Raw genomic sequence first — 16,833 nt, 5'->3', positions numbered from 1 at the left:
TGTTTGGTTTTGAGAAAAAATATATTTTACAATTCGCGGTTAAAAGACACTGTTACGACGTCACCATATTGCTATAATTAAAGAGTCACCTTTGGTACCCCTATGGAGGAAACGATCATCGCAGGTCACGAATATTTTCCAGCGTTAGTGACATCGTTATGATGCACCCAATCAAACGGCGGGCTATTTTCCAATATTATTTTCCCTTTCCAAATAACATAATAACTTATTAGGCTCAATTTTCGCATCTTCAATGAGGGTTAAAACACTATGATAGTCGAAAGTAAACACCACTATCACTTTTTTGAAAAATACAGTAGAACTCAAAGAATTGTTACTATCACATAGACTGCTCTAAAGCCAAGCCGTTTGTGAAGTATCTTTCTTTTAAAAACATTTTCTTAGAATCCATTATCGAAGAGTTTGTGTCTAGGCTTAAAAAAAAGATCAACAAAGGACTATTTCGGTAGAAAATAGCATTTGAAATTTTCCTAAAATGTTAGATAGTACAGATATCGAGGTTCATTAAAACTCATTCCATTGTCATCTTTGAAATCTCGGATAAAAATAGAAATTTTGCGCATACGTCACAAACCTGCAGAAAGCCATCAAAAATATTAAAATTTCCTGCCGCATGCAGAAATCAAATGCACTTTATAAAATTAGGAAAACTGTTACTTATGTACAACGCAATGATATATCTGTTATGAAATAATTGTGCTTAAAGGTGAGTTGTAGGTAGCAACAGGGATAAGACGAGTCGTTATTTGTCTCTAATTTACCCTTTACAGATAGAGTAATAATGTCACTACGAATTTTGTTTTTGCTATTAGAAATTTTACCACACTTTAATTTCTATATATTTATGACAAGATGGTAGGTAATTTAATTTTTTTTCCGAAATAAATCCAATTTCGTAACTCTAAGCAGTGATTTCCTTTCTGAATTCAAAGCCAAGGTTAATATTTATACAGTTCAACTTAACTAGCCACGAATTTCTATCATAAATTACGTTTAGTGTAATTATCATTCTTGTAAATAACCCTGATTAGTTAACTACCGTGTAAATGATCTATTTAGAAACCCAGATCTTAAGAATTCCGGTTTTTCTAGATGGCATTAGATTTCTGTTATCTAAAGCTTGATTTACTCGAATAAGTTGTATCGGATGAGGAAGATCTGGAGCATCGGCCGGCGTCACCACCGTCTTCTGCCTTACACACCCAAGTGGGCAACAGTTACGATTCAATGAGTCGAATAAGAATCTCTCCCTTATTCTCCTTATTCGCCAGAACCGGCTGATTAGTCGGAAATCTTTTTAGCGCCGTCTCTACTTCTGTCCTTCTCCCTTCATCCCAACTGCCTTCCATTCTTTCTCCCAGCGTCTTTTTCTTTTTCCACTTCATCCTATTCTTCTCGCTCTTCTTCTCTTTAACCGTTCTTTTATTTCTCGTATATTATTTTCGGAATTGGGGATGGTGCGTTTGAAAAAAATCGAGACGGGAAAAGATATTGGATATTAAGGCGAAATCTTATTTTTTTCTTTTTCTTCATCTCGTTTTTTTTTTCATTCTAGGGGAGATCTGGGGCGAGGGGTTCATCACTTGTTTGGTGTATACACAGATGATTATGTTTTAGTAGTTCATTACTCTATTTTGCACAGCGTAATCGTTGTAATCATTTTTTTGTCGTATGCGTTATGTCTCGGTTTTCTCAAAGTGATTGTGTAATGACTGTAATGTTTGGTCCCTGTGATTGTATGCTACTTAAAATTTAGTAACTGTATTTGCGGTAATGGCCAAGTAATCACCATGTTCTTGTACTTTATTTATACAGTAATCGCTCTTTACTTATTGTAATTCCTAAGAAATCGCTATTTCCTATTTGAAATTTCCAAGTAATCGCACTTACTGTAATCACACCGGACTTTAGGTAATATTTGGATAATTTTCCGGTACTTGCTGAAATCGTTAGACAATTGCATTTTATTTGCTGTAACCCTTAGGTTATCACACTCTACTTGAGAAAATCGCCAAATAACCACAATGATCTAAATCTTTTTTCGCATTAAAATCACTCTAATTGTTTTGAAATCACTCTTCAGTCTCCGCAATTATCTAGCAATGACACTGAACTTGCTATTATTATTATTCTGCATAAATACTGCCATTCCCGATACCACCCTGTAATAATTTCCTTTAATCTCTACTTCTTTCGAAATCTCTGTATTAACATCTTTTAATCTGTGCTCATTTCAAAATAGCTGCATTCGTCATAGTAATTGTTGCACATGTTCTGCAAGCTGCTCTTGGCATAATGCAATCATTGTAAATTGCACTAAAATTGCTTCATAGGGTAAACAAAATCATCTATTCATAGCATAGCATAATCGTAATCATTTTAATGTTACTGCAGTAATAGTTAATGCCATCACTCTGTATTACAGAAATCATTGTTCTTGTTACTCAGCGTAATGATAACAATGAACATAGTATTTGATTACGTAGTTGATTAAGAAAAATATATAGTTATCACTCCCTCGACCCGGGGTCCCTGATTTATCCTTTCCATCGTTCTATAGGCTTATACGTTGCGGTATTTTTTTCCTTCATTGAGTTTTGCGGTAGTTTTTTCGGGATGGTAAAAGGGCTGCGAGGGCTTTCTTGTTTAATAAAATCTCCCTTTATTGTTACTGTAGGATTGTGGCCACCATGGTCTGGCTTGGAAGTTCATTTCTTTTTTATTATATTATTTTATGCTGCCAGGGATTTGGCTTGGTTTCGGTTCAAACGCTCTAATGATTTTCTCCCAAAATGCGTTTTCAATTCATTTCGCGATGAATGAAACTTTCAAAGTTTTTATTGAATTTTTTGGGAAGCGTTGACATTATACTAATAGGCAACTTTATCCTAGTGTTTTCTTTATATAAATAAAGTTGTTTTGACCCATTTAATTTGTTAGCGAACTTTTTGTTTTACGTTACTCCACATTAACGCATTTTAAAGCTTTTGAAAAATTGCGCCAAAGCTATCGTTATGGACATAGCGACATCTGCCGACGCTAGTCGCAGACTCGCATGTAAAAACGCATAGCCAAGTTAAAGCTTCAAAAGTTGCCAATGTGTAGTATGCTCTAGAGTTTATATGTGCCTAGCAGTAAAGGTACACGGCATTATTATTTTCTTCTCTTTTGGTTCGCCAATATAAAGGGTAGAGTCATCTTTAACTTAATCCTCGTCTACAGGGTGTAGCAAACCAGTATATTAAATTGTAGCAAAACTTTATTACTGTGTACCAACTTCTTAAGAGAAACGTACATGCAAAATTCTAGCCTTCTGATGAAAGCAGTTTGGGCTGGGCGTGAAGTGTCAGTCAGTCATGACTTTTACTTCGAGTCGCAGTTCAATTTTAGAGTGAAAGCATTTTCTTGTACAATTGCACCGACACAATAGACGTTTAGATTTGGAACCTGAAAAGTCCCCCATACATGGCCCAGTTCACGACCTAAAATTCTATATTCAATCGATTTCGAATTGGTTTAGAATCAACACCGATATATCCTTCAGATCGATTACGTAGTTTGCCCTTGGCTCAGGGTTGCTTTCGGATACTTTACTCCCGAAAAAAAGCAAAATGACGTCGTCCTTTTTTCATTTTGCAACGCGTCACTCATAAGCCACTCTCTCCGCCAGAGTCGCGCGTCCTGTCTGTTTCGTTGTGTGGGTTTCTTGAGAGGTTTGTGTATCGTTAGTAAATGTGCATCATAATAATAAACTTAAAACAAACTTAATTTATTAAGAGATAAGGCATTACAATCTAGGAACCTATGCCATCACTGATCCTACTCTTAATACTGAATGATGAGGGGCTGGCTATAAGCTTGCACAGCGGTTTGTACTAGGGCTGAACATATTCATACAATTTTGACTAGGGCTGGACATATTTAATGGAGGATACGAAACATCTTTCTTTTTTTTTTTTTTTTTTTAATAAACTTAAAACAAACTTAATTTATTAAGAGATAAGGCATTACAATCTAGGAACCTATGCCATCACTGATCCTACTCTTAATACTGAATGATGAGGGGCTGGCTATAAGCTTGCACAGCGGTTTGTACTAGGGCTGAACATATTCATACAATTTTGACTAGGGCTGGACATATTTAATGGAGGATACGAAACACTGTCGATCCATTTTAGATAGTAGAAAACTTTCAACGCTTGACATTTTTCCACGACCTTTTCTCTTTCTTTTATCATAGGTGGAAAATACAGCGTTCTACCCGGTGGAGAATTACACATCCTTAACGTACAGCAACAAGATGGATTCAGAGGCTACCGCTGTCAGGTCAAATTACGGCTGACCGGTGAGACGAAACAAAGTTTGACAGCTGGTCGACTCATAGTTAAAGGTAAGGGATTTCGTTTTTCTTCGTATTAGTTTTCAATGGAAGACAAAAACCATAATCCTTCGCGGGATTATGGCTTATCGCGTCACGTGCGATTAGCTTTTAGGGTCTCCGAGATCAATGGATTTGGATTAGCTTCCTCGGGTTACCTTTTCTTCTAGTTCGTAGTTTCCGACAAAACGTTCGTCTTGCAATCGATAATAAACCCACAAAAGCAAGTCGTACAAATATAGTATATCATAATCCTATAATGCATAAGTATATGCCTGCCGTAGAGGACCGTCTATATTATCTGGAGTCAAAATTAGAGAGATCGGTGCGCCATCTTCGTTAAAGGTTCTTCTTTAAGCGAATAGAATGACTTCTGTGATTTCCTTCATTGATCGAATCGGGTTAGGGAGGGAAACAGAATCACTGATGGTTGGTGTTTCTGCAAAATTCTTCACCAGGAGATATCTTTCTACGATAATTACACCGTCCTAAGACGCCACTGTACCAATTTATTAGCAAATATCCTCCCTACCCATAATTATCTAAATTGTTTTTAAAGGTTTCCACGAATTAATATGTTATCCCACTACTGCAATATGTGAGCTTGTTTTTAATTCCCACTTTAGAATCTCATAAACTGTGAATGCGTCTTTTACTAGGCAGCTCCAAGCATATTTTAAAACTCAAAATTAATGGTCAACCATTTGTCTCGTAGCTCTGCTAAGAGTAATGAACCCACATTAATCTTTTTCAGAACCACATAGCACGGTTCAACCCCAGATAACGCATCGCGAATCAGAGGTCAGAGTTCAAGAAGGCGACCAAGTCATTATGCCTTGCGCGGCTCAAGCGTATCCACCACCCACCTACAATTGGTACAAGATAAGAGACGGGCGTCGGATCCCTGTCAAAGGAGGTCAGAGAGTTTCCCAATACGCTGGCACTCTGACTGTCAGGAACGCTAAAGTTGACGACGGAGGGCAGTTCATCTGCGTCGTTAATAACAGCGTTGGTCAACAGATCGTAACTACCGAACTAGTAATATCAGGTATGTTGAATTGTAAATCATTGTCGATTCTATTAGTCTGGATATCGTTGCAAATTGTGAACAATTAGTCTGAAGAAGTCTCCATGAACTCTCATGAAAAGTCTAAGACATGTAGCATGCTTTTCATGTTTTACTTCAGATTTCTAATCTTCCTGTTATAAATGAATTGTAATTCGTTGAATGTGCGATATAACTAACAGAGGAAGAAATTATTTCTGACATAGTACCTCGTGAAACAAAGAGCCTACAGCGCAGGAGACGAATGGCAAGAGGAAAGGCAGGGCTTTATCCCATATCTTTCATTCTTAGTTTGATCGAAATCGATTATAAAAACCATTTCTAACCTAGTAGACTTAGTGTTCAGTCAAGTCAACTAATTAGATAAAAAACATAATTGGCACAATTTAGGTTACTTGATAAACAAACTTTATATTGAATGTTTGCCTGCAGTTTTATACAGTAATTTTTTACTCCCATTCCCGGATAAGCTGAATGACCAAAGGTGCGGGTCATGGCGTCAAATACCTTTTGACCTTTCAATTAACCTCTGTACCTAATTTGCGATTTAAGGAGTCTTCGTTCAAGAGGAAATATCTCGTTTGAGAGGTTAAACTTCTTTAGCAACTAGCGGGTATTGTACCAATAAGTACTATTTTACACTCTCTTTTTCTTTTCGAACAGACTCTTCAAGCAGTCTGAAAAGAAATTGAAGTGTGTCTTTAAATAGAGAACGAAATGCCAGGCAAAATTCTTATCGATTTACTAAAAAAAAATAAAAACATCAAAAACTTTAAAAAATGTACCTGAAATATTCCGTTATCTATCTTATATTAATATTTATTTGCAAAATTTTAAAAGGTGGCAATGCTAGCCTAGGACCATTTTTGATTTGTAAATCGCCACTAGCAAAATACCTACCGCTACACTAAATACGTGATTTTGTTCTCGTCAACGCTAATTAGTTAAGAGTTGCCTTTGGCAGTTTTCGTAAAAATACGCGCTTTGATTATCAGAGCGCCTCGATCACCTTTTGAAGCTTAATTATTATGGAAAATTTATATTAGACTTTGAACAAAGAGCCAAGGCCTTGCCCGTCAGCCCAAAGGGACATTTTTATAACTTTCCCAATTGCATTTTTTTAAGATTATGAAAGCAAGTTAAACCCTAAAAGAAATGATACCTGTCTATATTAATCAAAAATGTCTTGATTAGAATCAAGACCTGAAAAGTATCGATAAGACTGAGGTTATCACTTGACTGAAGGATCAGATATTAATTTTTCTTTTTAATTGAAACTTAAAGGCATGCTTAAGAAAAAACAACGTTCCATTACCGTTTTCCGTTGAAATAACTTATTTTACTGGTAATCAATTTCAAAAATTTACTTATCTCGGCTTTTCGACCACAATTCCATTCCCCGAAAACATTTTATCATTACATTAATTACTTTTGAGAGAGTACGTGTATGGTTTTGCGTTTTAAAAAGGTTCCTTAAGACATTACATCCCCATTCGTCCTGGCACGCTTTGCAGTGGAACATTTTATTTATTCTAAAAGAAATGGCGGTAAATTCAATAGGGACAGTAAGATTTTTACTCGCGGTTTTGCAAAATGATGTAATATCAAGTGTACTTTAGTCAACCGTCGTATTGTTCTTTCTCATAGTTCAGGGCATGATCATTGTTACTCCGCAATTTCTCTCTTTAGTTTCTAACAATGGTTAGAGACTATTTGATATGGCATGTAACAACGTTATATACATTTGTAAATTCTAAGTAGCACAAAAGGAAAAAGAATCCAATTTTTTTATATTTTGGTTTGAAATAAATAAACTCATGATAGTAGTTATAAAGAACTGAAACTCAAGGGAATGACACCGGTAATGAGCAGCAAAATGAGAGGAAAGTTTGCTTCAGGTTACCAGAGGGAGATGGTAGTGAAAATAGTAATCTGGAATTTTGTTCCTTCAAATCTTAATATAATCATGAAAAATTCAAGTGAGGTGAAAGATTGATTTGGCGTGAACGAGTGGTCCGTGAAAATAGCAGATAACAGCGAAAAAATTCCCTTGGATCATAGCCCACTCGATCCATGCTCACGGAAGAAAGCTGCTCGCGCTATAGTCTCGAAAGGGTTATATGGAGCTTTTAACTATTTAAAGGCTGTTTTCATGGCTAAACAGACCACTATTACAGTTTTTCTTGTTGTTTTATAGCTTATTTTGACACGGTATCTCCCAAAAGTAATTAATTTTACTGTAACAATGTAATGATAAAATGTTTTCGGGGAATGGAATTGTGGTCGAAAAGCCGAGATAAGTAAATTTTTGAAATTGATTACCAGTAAAATAAGTTATTTCAACGGAAAACGGTAATGGAACGTTGTTTTTTCTTAAGCATGCCTTTAAGTTTCAATTAAAAAGAAAAATTAATATCTGATCCTTCAGTCAAGTGATAACCTCAGTCTTATCGATACTTTTCAGGTCTTGATTCTAATCAAGACATTTTTGATTAATATCTGTTCCTTCAGTCTTCATTTTAATTAAGATTGTTAAGAAACTGTTTTACATTTTCAAAATCTGCACTAAGCAGAAACATATATAAAGGTGACCGTAACTTTAGCTCAATCAAACATTTATTTGTAATGATACTTCAAAAACAAAAACTTAAATCATTAGAAGTTTGTAGTCTTATGATAATTAACGTAATACAATTTTTTACAATCGTTTATTCAAACGCGAGGCGCTCCCCTAAAAATTCCAGAAATAGGACCAAATTGAAAATTTTACACAATTTTTAAAAACGCTGATTTATGTCCGTTTAAGCTTTAGCTCAAAATTTTCATAAGCCCAATATGAAATTCGGATATCCTTAAAACTTCACAAAGACGATCCGTGATTGTCAATTTCAAACTTTTTGTAGCATTAACTATCGTCTGTTTGATATTAAGCTTAAAACCTTAAACACAATATAGCCAGGGCTACCCTAAAAGTCCACAAAGATGTTTCAAGATTGCTAATACGCCTAAAAAGTACCCTCTTCAAAATATGTAGGCGGAGAAAAGAGAGCGTGATCGAGTGGGCTATGCTAGTGGGAATTTGGGTAGGAAGTCGCGGAGGTTGGGAGTGACTTGGGACTCCAGGCATAGCCCATTCCATCACGCACTCGACAACGCAAAGCAACTCGCGCCAGCGTGTGAAATAAGGCGGTGACACAGGACAAATGAACAGTATAAAAATTGCTTGGTCCAGTCCAAAAATTAAATCGGAGGAACAGTGGTCCACGAGACTACTAAGAAAATTGAAGGGAAACTAGAGTCCACACATTAAAATAATAATATTTTAATTATCCACTTCTTTAGTTTAGCAGACGACGTGCTCTGGTCAATGGTCACGGACCAGTTTATTTATTGCAAGTCAGGACTCGGGAGGGTCGCTGGCCTAATGTCCAGTTTAAAAAAATCCTTATTTCCCACCCTGCGATGTGTTGCGCGTGATCGAGTAGGCTATGCTCAGAGAAAAAGAAATCTTCACTTCAGTCATAGCCCACTCGAGCAGCCGCAGTGCAGCGTCCAGTAGCGCGGATCGAGTGGGCTATGCTTCAGTTGGGAGTCCTGGGAATGAAATAAGCACAGAACACTGGACATTGTGCAATAAAATTTTATAATGTCCCATAAATATTTTAAACACTAAGGGGGTCACTGGACAGTTGACCAGTAAATTTTTCCGAAGTTCTGATAGTTTGATTTTGAAGACGCGGCACAATTTTTGCGCACTCCAGTGGACAATGTCCTATAAATTTTCCAGTCAAACAGGGGGTCGCTGGACACACGTCCTATATATATTCTACCCTGATTTGAGCAAATTAGATATCGGTATCCTGAATTAACTAGCGCTACTGTTACCTATGTTGACGATAGCGCGTCATCGAGTAGGTTATGCTCCGGGCAAAAGAAATCTTCACTTCAGTTCAGCGTGGGAAATAAGGCGGTGGCACAGGTCAAATGACCAGTTAAAAATTAAATCGGAGGGGGTCAGTGGTCTACGGGACCACAAAGAAAATTCTAGGGTATTAAACCAGGGTCCAGACATTATCTCAACTATTTAAATTCCACTTCATTAGTTTACCAGACAACGCGCCCTGGTCAATGGTCATAGACCAGTATATTTATTCCAGGCTGGCCCAATGTCTAGTTTGAAAAAAAAATCCTTATTTCCCACCCTGCTTCTGTTGGGAGTCCTGGGGCTCCTGAAGGCCATGCAAATGACAAAGATTCATTTCTTATAAGCGAGAATGGCCAACTTTGTTGTGTAAGAGACAGCCTGGCAGCCCGGTATTTGTTTACTACTAACCTGTCAGGTTAGAAGTTAATACAGCCCTTTGAATTTAAATAATTAGAAATGAGAAATGTCAGACAGTCAGACAACACATTTTCTGGTTACCCTGATACTGTTATCCAGACTTTCCCTCTAATATATTTTCCCTGACCTTTAAAAAGGTCCATTTTCACTTTCCCAGACTTTTACCTGACTTTTCAGGCCCATTTTCAATTTCCCAGACTTTTTAGGACCATTTTCAATTTTCCAAACTTGTCCCAGACTTTTCAGGCCCATTTTCAATTTTCCAAACTTGTCCCAGACGTTTTAGGCCCATTTTCAATTTTCCAGACTTGTCCCAGACTTTTCAGGCACATTTTCAATTTCCCAGACTTGTCCCAGACTTTTCAGGCCCATTTTCAATTTCCCAGACTTGTCCCAGACTTTTCAGGCCCATTTTCAATTTCCCAGACTTGTCCCTGACTTTTGAGGCCCATTTTCAATTTTCCAAACTTGTCCCAGATGTCTTAGGCCCATTTTCAATTTTCCAGACTTGTCCCAGACTTTTCAGGCCCATTTTCAATTTCCCAGACTTGTCCCAGACTTTTCAGGCCCATTTTCAATTTCCCAGACTTGTCCCTGACTTTTGAGGCCCATTTTCAATTTTCTAAACTTGTCCCAGACGTTTTAGGCCCATTTTCAATTTTCCAGACTTTTCCCTGACTTTTCAGGCCCATTTTCAATTTTCCAGACTTTTCCCTGACTTTTCAGGCTCATTTTCAATTTCCCAGACTTGTCCCTGACTTTTGAGGCCCATTTTCAATTTTCCAAACTTGTCCCAGACTTTTTAGGCCCATTTTCAATTTCCCAGACTTTTTAGGACCATTTTCAATTTTCCAAACTTGTCCCAGACTTTTCAGGGCCATTTTCAATTTTCCAAAATTGTCCCAGACGTTTTAGGCCCATTTTCAATTTTCCAGACTTGTCCCAGACTTTTCAGGCACATTTTCAATTTCCCAGACTTGTCCCAGACTTTTCAGGCACATTTTCAATTTCCCAGACTTGTCCCTGACTTTTGAGGCCCATTTTCAATTTTCCAAACTTGTCCCAGACGTCTTAGGCCCATTTTCAATTTTCCAGACTTGTCCCAGACTTTTCAGGCCCATTTTCAATTTCCCAGACTTGTCCCAGACTTTTCAGGCCCATTTTCAATTTCCCAGACTTGTCCCTGACTTTTGAGGCCCATTTTCAATTTTCCAAACTTGTCCCAGACGTTTTAGGCCCATTTTCAATTTTCCAGACTTTTCCCTGACTTTTCAGGCCCATTTTCAATTTTCCAGACTTTTCCCTGACTTTTCAGGCTCATTTTCAATTTCCCAGACTTGTCCCTGACTTTTGAGGCCCATTTTCAATTTTCCAAACTTGTCCCAGACTTTTTAGGCCCATTTTCAATTTCCCAGACTTTTTAGGACCATTTTCAATTTTCCAAACTTGTCCCAGACTTTTCAGGGCCATTTTCAATTTTCCAAACTTGTCCCAGACGTTTTAGGCCCATTTTCAATTTTCCAGACTTGTCCCAGACTTTTCAGGCACATTTTCAATTTCCCAGACTTGTCCCAGACTTTTCAGGCACATTTTCAATTTCCCAGACTTGTCCCTGACTTTTGAGGCCCATTTTCAATTTTCCAAACTTGTCCCAGACGTCTTAGGCCCATTTTCAATTTTCCAGACTTGTCCCAGACTTTTCAGGCCCATTTTCAATTTCCCAGACTTGTCCCAGACTTTTCAGGCCCATTTTCAATTTCCCAGACTTGTCCCTGACTTTTGAGGCCCATTTTCAATTTTCCAAACTTGTCCCAGACGTTTTAGGCCCATTTTCAATTTTCCAGACTTTTCCCTGACTTTTCAGGCCCATTTTCAATTTTCCAGACTTTTCCCTGACTTTTCAGGCTCATTTTCAATTTCCCAGACTTGTCCCTGACTTTTGAGGCCCATTTTCAATTTTCCAAACTTGTCCCAGACTTTTTAGGCCCATTTTCAATTTCCCAGACTTTTCCCTGACTTTTTTGGCCCATTTTCAATATCCCAGACTTTTCCCTGACTTTTTAGGCCTAATTTCAATCGAAAAAAGTTATTAAATGAATAAATCTATATGGTTTTAATTATGTTGAAATGAAAGCTATTAAATCCATCTCTTTGTCATTCGGCTCCGTTAATTTCTGAAACTTACCAAAAACTAGTGTATTACATATTTAACCAAAAATTTATGTTAATTAACCAAACAAAAAACGTTATGAAATAAAGAGCCTGAGAATGGATCCCCTTAAAACCAGAACCAAGACCTGTGAGTGTTAGTTTGAAACAATTTTTGAAAATGAACACTTTCGTTTCTTTGATATTTACCTACAATAATTTCAGAAACTTTGAAGGCTTAGTTGCAGAACTACTGTAACACTGAACAGTGTGTTACACATTAAACATAAACCAAAATAAATATAATTTTAACTATACATCGTGTTATAAACGCCTTTAAAAAAAAACGCGCCCTCAAAATACAAAAGCTACGTTAGTATGTCGAAAATTAAGAAAACATGTTAGAGAACCAATGAACAGCAATCTTTTGCACGTTTAATACAAAATTTAAATTTAAATAATGCAAATATAGAATGTTATTAAATGAAAGACTATATACAGTTCTGTTTGTCATTATTTCCCTTGAAAAGTTGTCGCTAGCATTCAGCCAGCGGAGGGTTCATCATCAAGGTGTAAAATTTACCACTACAGCTGATTGATGTGTCCTAGCTGTCACAGATAATAATGTAGTAATTAATTGATCTACCAGTAAGATTAATAATTAATTTGAACATACCAACAGTATTCGTATTGTCTAGCTTTTATCTCAACCGAAGTTAATGTTGCCTATTCCTATAACATCAACAGACAACATAACGGCAACGCTACCTTGACCGAGGCTTAACGAAATTAGCTTAGCGAAATTCGTTAATAATAAAATATTCTGTCTGCTTTTAAATTTAAAATTAATTTTAGTAAATTTCATTGACGTTTTTTGTTGTGAAAACAATAAAAATCATACGTAATTAGCCTCCAGTTTAATTCCAAATCCAAAATTTTAATTTTAACCGACAGCTCAAACGCCATGTTTTTCTTGCTTAATATCCCGCTAACGGCGTGAATCACGACACAAACGCCGTAAGTCCAATATAAAAAATGAGGGCTAAAATGCTTGTCTCTAACAGTGGTAAAACGCCGTAATTCCAATACCCAAAACAACGTAAGTCAAAGTATGTGTTAATAATGATAAAAATCAATACTTAAACTTAATTTATCTTAATGAAACTAAGGGAAGGCACATCTATGGACTGTTATCTTTAATTTAAGATGGTTCCCAAACGTAACGAATGAATATTTTTCTTTATACACGATCCCAATTAAGGTCATTTTTCAATAAAATCCCGTGTTATCTCTATGGAACAATATAGTATCTTTCACCAAATGTCTGATTAATTTTATGGATTCTAAAACCACCCTTAACAACTTTTTTCTTTATAGAATTAACTATTAGTTGGATCTCTTTGAAATTTTAACCACAAAATTAGGGCCCGAATTTTAGTTCACTGGCAAAATTTCAAAGCTGCAAACACAATACGAAAAAAGTTACGGTCAATCAAAAAACCCTCCTTTAGCATTAGAGGGAGTATCAGGTCTTATTCTAGGAGAGCGGTCGCTCTCTTAGATAAGACTTGATACTCCCTCTAATGCTAAAGGAGGGTTCTTTGATTGGCTGTAACGTTTTTCGTATTGTGTTTGCCGCTTTGAAATTTTGCCAGTGAACTAAAATTTGGGCCCTAATTTTGTGGTTAAAATTTCAAAGAGATCCAACTAATAGTTAATTCTATAATGAAAAAAGTTGTTAAGGGTGGTTTTAGAATCCATAAAATTATTAAGACATTTGGTGAAACATACTATATTGTTCCATAGAGATAACATGGGATTTTTTTGAAAAATGACCTTAATTGCGATCGTGTATAAAGAAAACTATTCATTCGTTACGTTTGGGAACCATCTTAAATGAAAGATAACAGTCCATAGATGTGCCTTTTCTTAGTTTCATTAAGATAAATTAAGTTTAAGTATTGATTTTTATCATTATTAACACATACTTTGACTTACGTTGTTTTGGGTATTGGAATTACGGCGTTTTACCACTGTTAGAGACACGCATTTTAGCCCTAATTTTTTATGTTGGACTTACGGCGTTTTTGTTGTGATTCACTTCGTTAGAGGGATATTATCAAGAAAAACATGGCGTTTGAGCTCTTGTAGGTGCTTTGCCCGGGTTCTTGTGGGTGCTTTTAGGTACTTGTGGGTGCTTGTAGGTACTTGTGGGTTCTTGTGGGTACTTGTGGGTACTTGTGGGTACTTGTAGGTACTTGTGGGTGCTTTTAGGTACTTGTGGGTGCTTGTAGGTACTTGTGGGTTCTTGTGGGTACATGTGGGTTCTTGTGGGTACTTGTAGGTACTTGTGGGTTCTTGTGGGTTCTTGAGGGTGCTTGTAGGTACTTGTGGGTTCTTGTGGGTACTTGTGGGTTCTTGTGGGTGCTTGTAGGTACTTGTGTGTTCTTGTGGGTACTTGTGGGTGCTTGTAGGTACTTGTGGGTGCTTGTAGGTGCTTGTGGGTACTTGTAGGTGCTTGTGGATACTTGTAGGTGCTTGTGGGTGCTTGTAGGTACTTGTGGGTACTTGTGGGTGCTTGTAGGTACTTGTAGGTACTTGTAGGTGCTTGTAGGTTCTTATGGGTACTTGCAGGTACTTGTGGGTGCTTGTAGGTACTTGTGGGTGCTTGTAGGTACTTGTGGGTGCTTGTAGGTGCTTGTGGATACTTGTGGGTGCTTGTAGGTTCTTGTAGGTACTTGTAGGTGCTTGTGGGTGCTTGTAGGTACTTGTGGGTACTTGCAGGTACTTGTGGGTGCTTGTAGGTACTTGTGGGTGCTTGTGGGTGCTTGTGGGTACTTGTGGGTACTTGTGGGTACTTGTGGGTACTTGTGAGTTCTTGTAGGTACTTGTGGGTACTTGTGAGTTCTTGTAGGTACTTGTAGGTACTTGTGGGTACTTGTGGGTACTTGTGGGTACTTGTAGGTACTTGTGGGTACTTGTAGGTACTTGTGGGTACTTGTGGGTACTTGTGGGTACTTGTGTGTACTTGTAGGTACTTGTGGGTACTTGTAGGTACTTGTGGGTACTTGTGGGTACTTGTGGGTGCTTGTGGATACTTGTAGGTACTTATGGGTACTTGTATGTACTTGTGGGTGCTTGTGGGTACTTGTCGGTACTTGTTGGTACTTGTGGGTACTTGTTGGTACTTGTGGGTACTTGTAGGTACTTGTGGGTACTTGTAGGTACTTGTGGGTACTTGTAGGTACTTGTGGGTACTTGTAGGTACTTGTGGGTACTTGTAGGTACTTGTGGGTACTTGTAGGTACTTGTGGGTGCTTGTGGGTTCTTGTAGGTACTTGTAGGTTTTTGTGGGTACTTGTGGGTACTTGTGGGTACTTGTAGGTACTTGTGGGTACTTGTAGGTACTTGTGGGTACTTGTAGGTACTTGTAGGTACTTGTGGGTACTTGTAGGTACTTGTGGGTACTTGTAGGTACTTGTGGGTACTTGTAGGTACTTGTGGGTACTTGTAGGTACTTGTGGGTACTTGTGGGTACTTGTGGGTGCTTGTAGGTGCTTGTGGATACTTTTAGGTGCTTGTGGGTGCTTGTAGGTACTTGTGGGTACTTGTATGTACTTGTGGGTTCTTGTGGGTACTTGTGGGTACTTGTAGGTACTTGTGGGTGCTTTTAGGTACTTGTGGGTGCTTGTAGGTACTTGTGGGTACTTGTTGGTACTTGTGGGTGCTTGTGGGTACTTGTTGGTGCTTGTATGTACTTGTAGGTACTTGTGGGTACTTGTAGGTACTTGTGGGTGCTTGTGGATGCTTGTAGGTACTTGTGGATGCTTGTAGGTACTTGTGGGTACTTGTAGGTACTTGTGGGTACTTGTAGGTACTTGTGGGTACTTGTGGGTACTTGTGTGTACTTGTAGGTACTTGTGGGTACTTGTAGGTACTTGTGGGTACTTGTGGGTACTTGTGGGTGCTTGTGGATACTTGTAGGTACTTATGGGTACTTGTATGTACTTGTGGGTGCTTGTGGGTACTTGTCGGTACTTGTTGGTACTTGTGGGTACTTGTTGGTACTTGTGGGTACTTGTAGGTACTTGTGGGTACTTGTAGGTACTTGTGGGTACTTGTAGGTACTTGTGGGTACTTGTAGGTACTTGTGGGTACTTGTAGGTACTTGTGGGTGCTTGTGGGTTCTTGTAGGTACTTGTAGGTTTTTGTGGGTACTTGTGGGTACTTGTGGGTACTTGTAGGTACTTGTGGGTACTTGTAGGTACTTGTGGGTACTTGTAGGTACTTGTAGGTACTTGTGGGTACTTGTAGGTACTTGTGGGTACTTGTAGGTACTTGTGGGTACTTGTAGGTACTTGTGGGTACTTGTAGGTACTTGTGGGTACTTGTGGGTACTTGTGGGTGCTTGTAGGTGCTTGTGGATACTTTTAGGTGCTTGTGGGTGCTTGTAGGTACTTGTGGGTACTTGTATGTACTTGTGGGTTCTTGTGGGTACTTGTGGGTACTTGTAGGTACTTGTGGGTGCTTTTAGGTACTTGTGGGTGCTTTTAGGTACTTGTGGGTGCTTGTAGGTACTTGTGGGTACTTGTTGGTACTTGTGGGTGCTTGTGGGTACTTGTTGGTGCTTGTATGTACTTGTAGGTACTTGTGGGTACTTGTAGGTACTTGTGGGTGCTTGTGGATGCTTGTAGGTACTTGTGGATGCTTGTAGGTACTTGTGGGTACTTGTAGGTACTTGTGGGTGCTTGTGGGTTCTTGTAGGTACTTGTAGGTTTTTGTGGGTACTTGTGGGTACTTGTGGGTACTTGTAGGTACTTGTGGGTACTTGTAGGTACTTGTGGGTACTTGTAGGTACTTGTGGGTACTTGTGGGTAC

The 16,833-nt window shown here is 38.1% G+C and overlaps 1 protein-coding gene and 1 long non-coding RNA gene across 4 annotated transcripts in view; one reads left to right on the top strand and one right to left on the bottom strand.

Annotated features, from left to right (window-relative positions):
• Positions 1 to 16,833, top strand: part of LOC149718443 (cell adhesion molecule Dscam1-like) — a 451,194-nt gene that overhangs the window by 107,211 nt on the left and 327,150 nt on the right. For all 3 annotated transcript variants that reach the window (XM_089845167.1, XM_089845151.1, XM_089845159.1), the window contains exons 4-5: positions 4,262 to 4,411; positions 5,154 to 5,447. In XM_089845167.1, coding sequence (XP_089701293.1) covers positions 4,262 to 4,411; positions 5,154 to 5,447 — 444 coding nt within the window. The remainder of the gene's footprint in view (positions 1 to 4,261; positions 4,412 to 5,153; positions 5,448 to 16,833) is intronic.
• LOC149718456 (uncharacterized) lies at positions 12,357 to 13,472 on the bottom strand. The gene is made up of 2 exons (XR_016370583.1): positions 12,632 to 13,472; positions 12,357 to 12,564 (listed from the first exon to the last, which is right to left on the bottom strand). It is a non-coding gene; the product is annotated as an uncharacterized LOC149718456 (long non-coding RNA).

Source organism: Phalangium opilio, unplaced genomic scaffold, assembly GCF_054372755.1.
Source record: "Phalangium opilio isolate 3A_F unplaced genomic scaffold, DU_Popi_V2 ptg000002l_1, whole genome shotgun sequence".
Lineage (NCBI taxonomy): Eukaryota > Metazoa > Arthropoda > Arachnida > Opiliones > Phalangiidae > Phalangium > Phalangium opilio.
The sequence above is the reverse complement of the archived record's forward strand: the minus strand, read 5'-3'. Positions and strand labels throughout refer to the sequence as shown.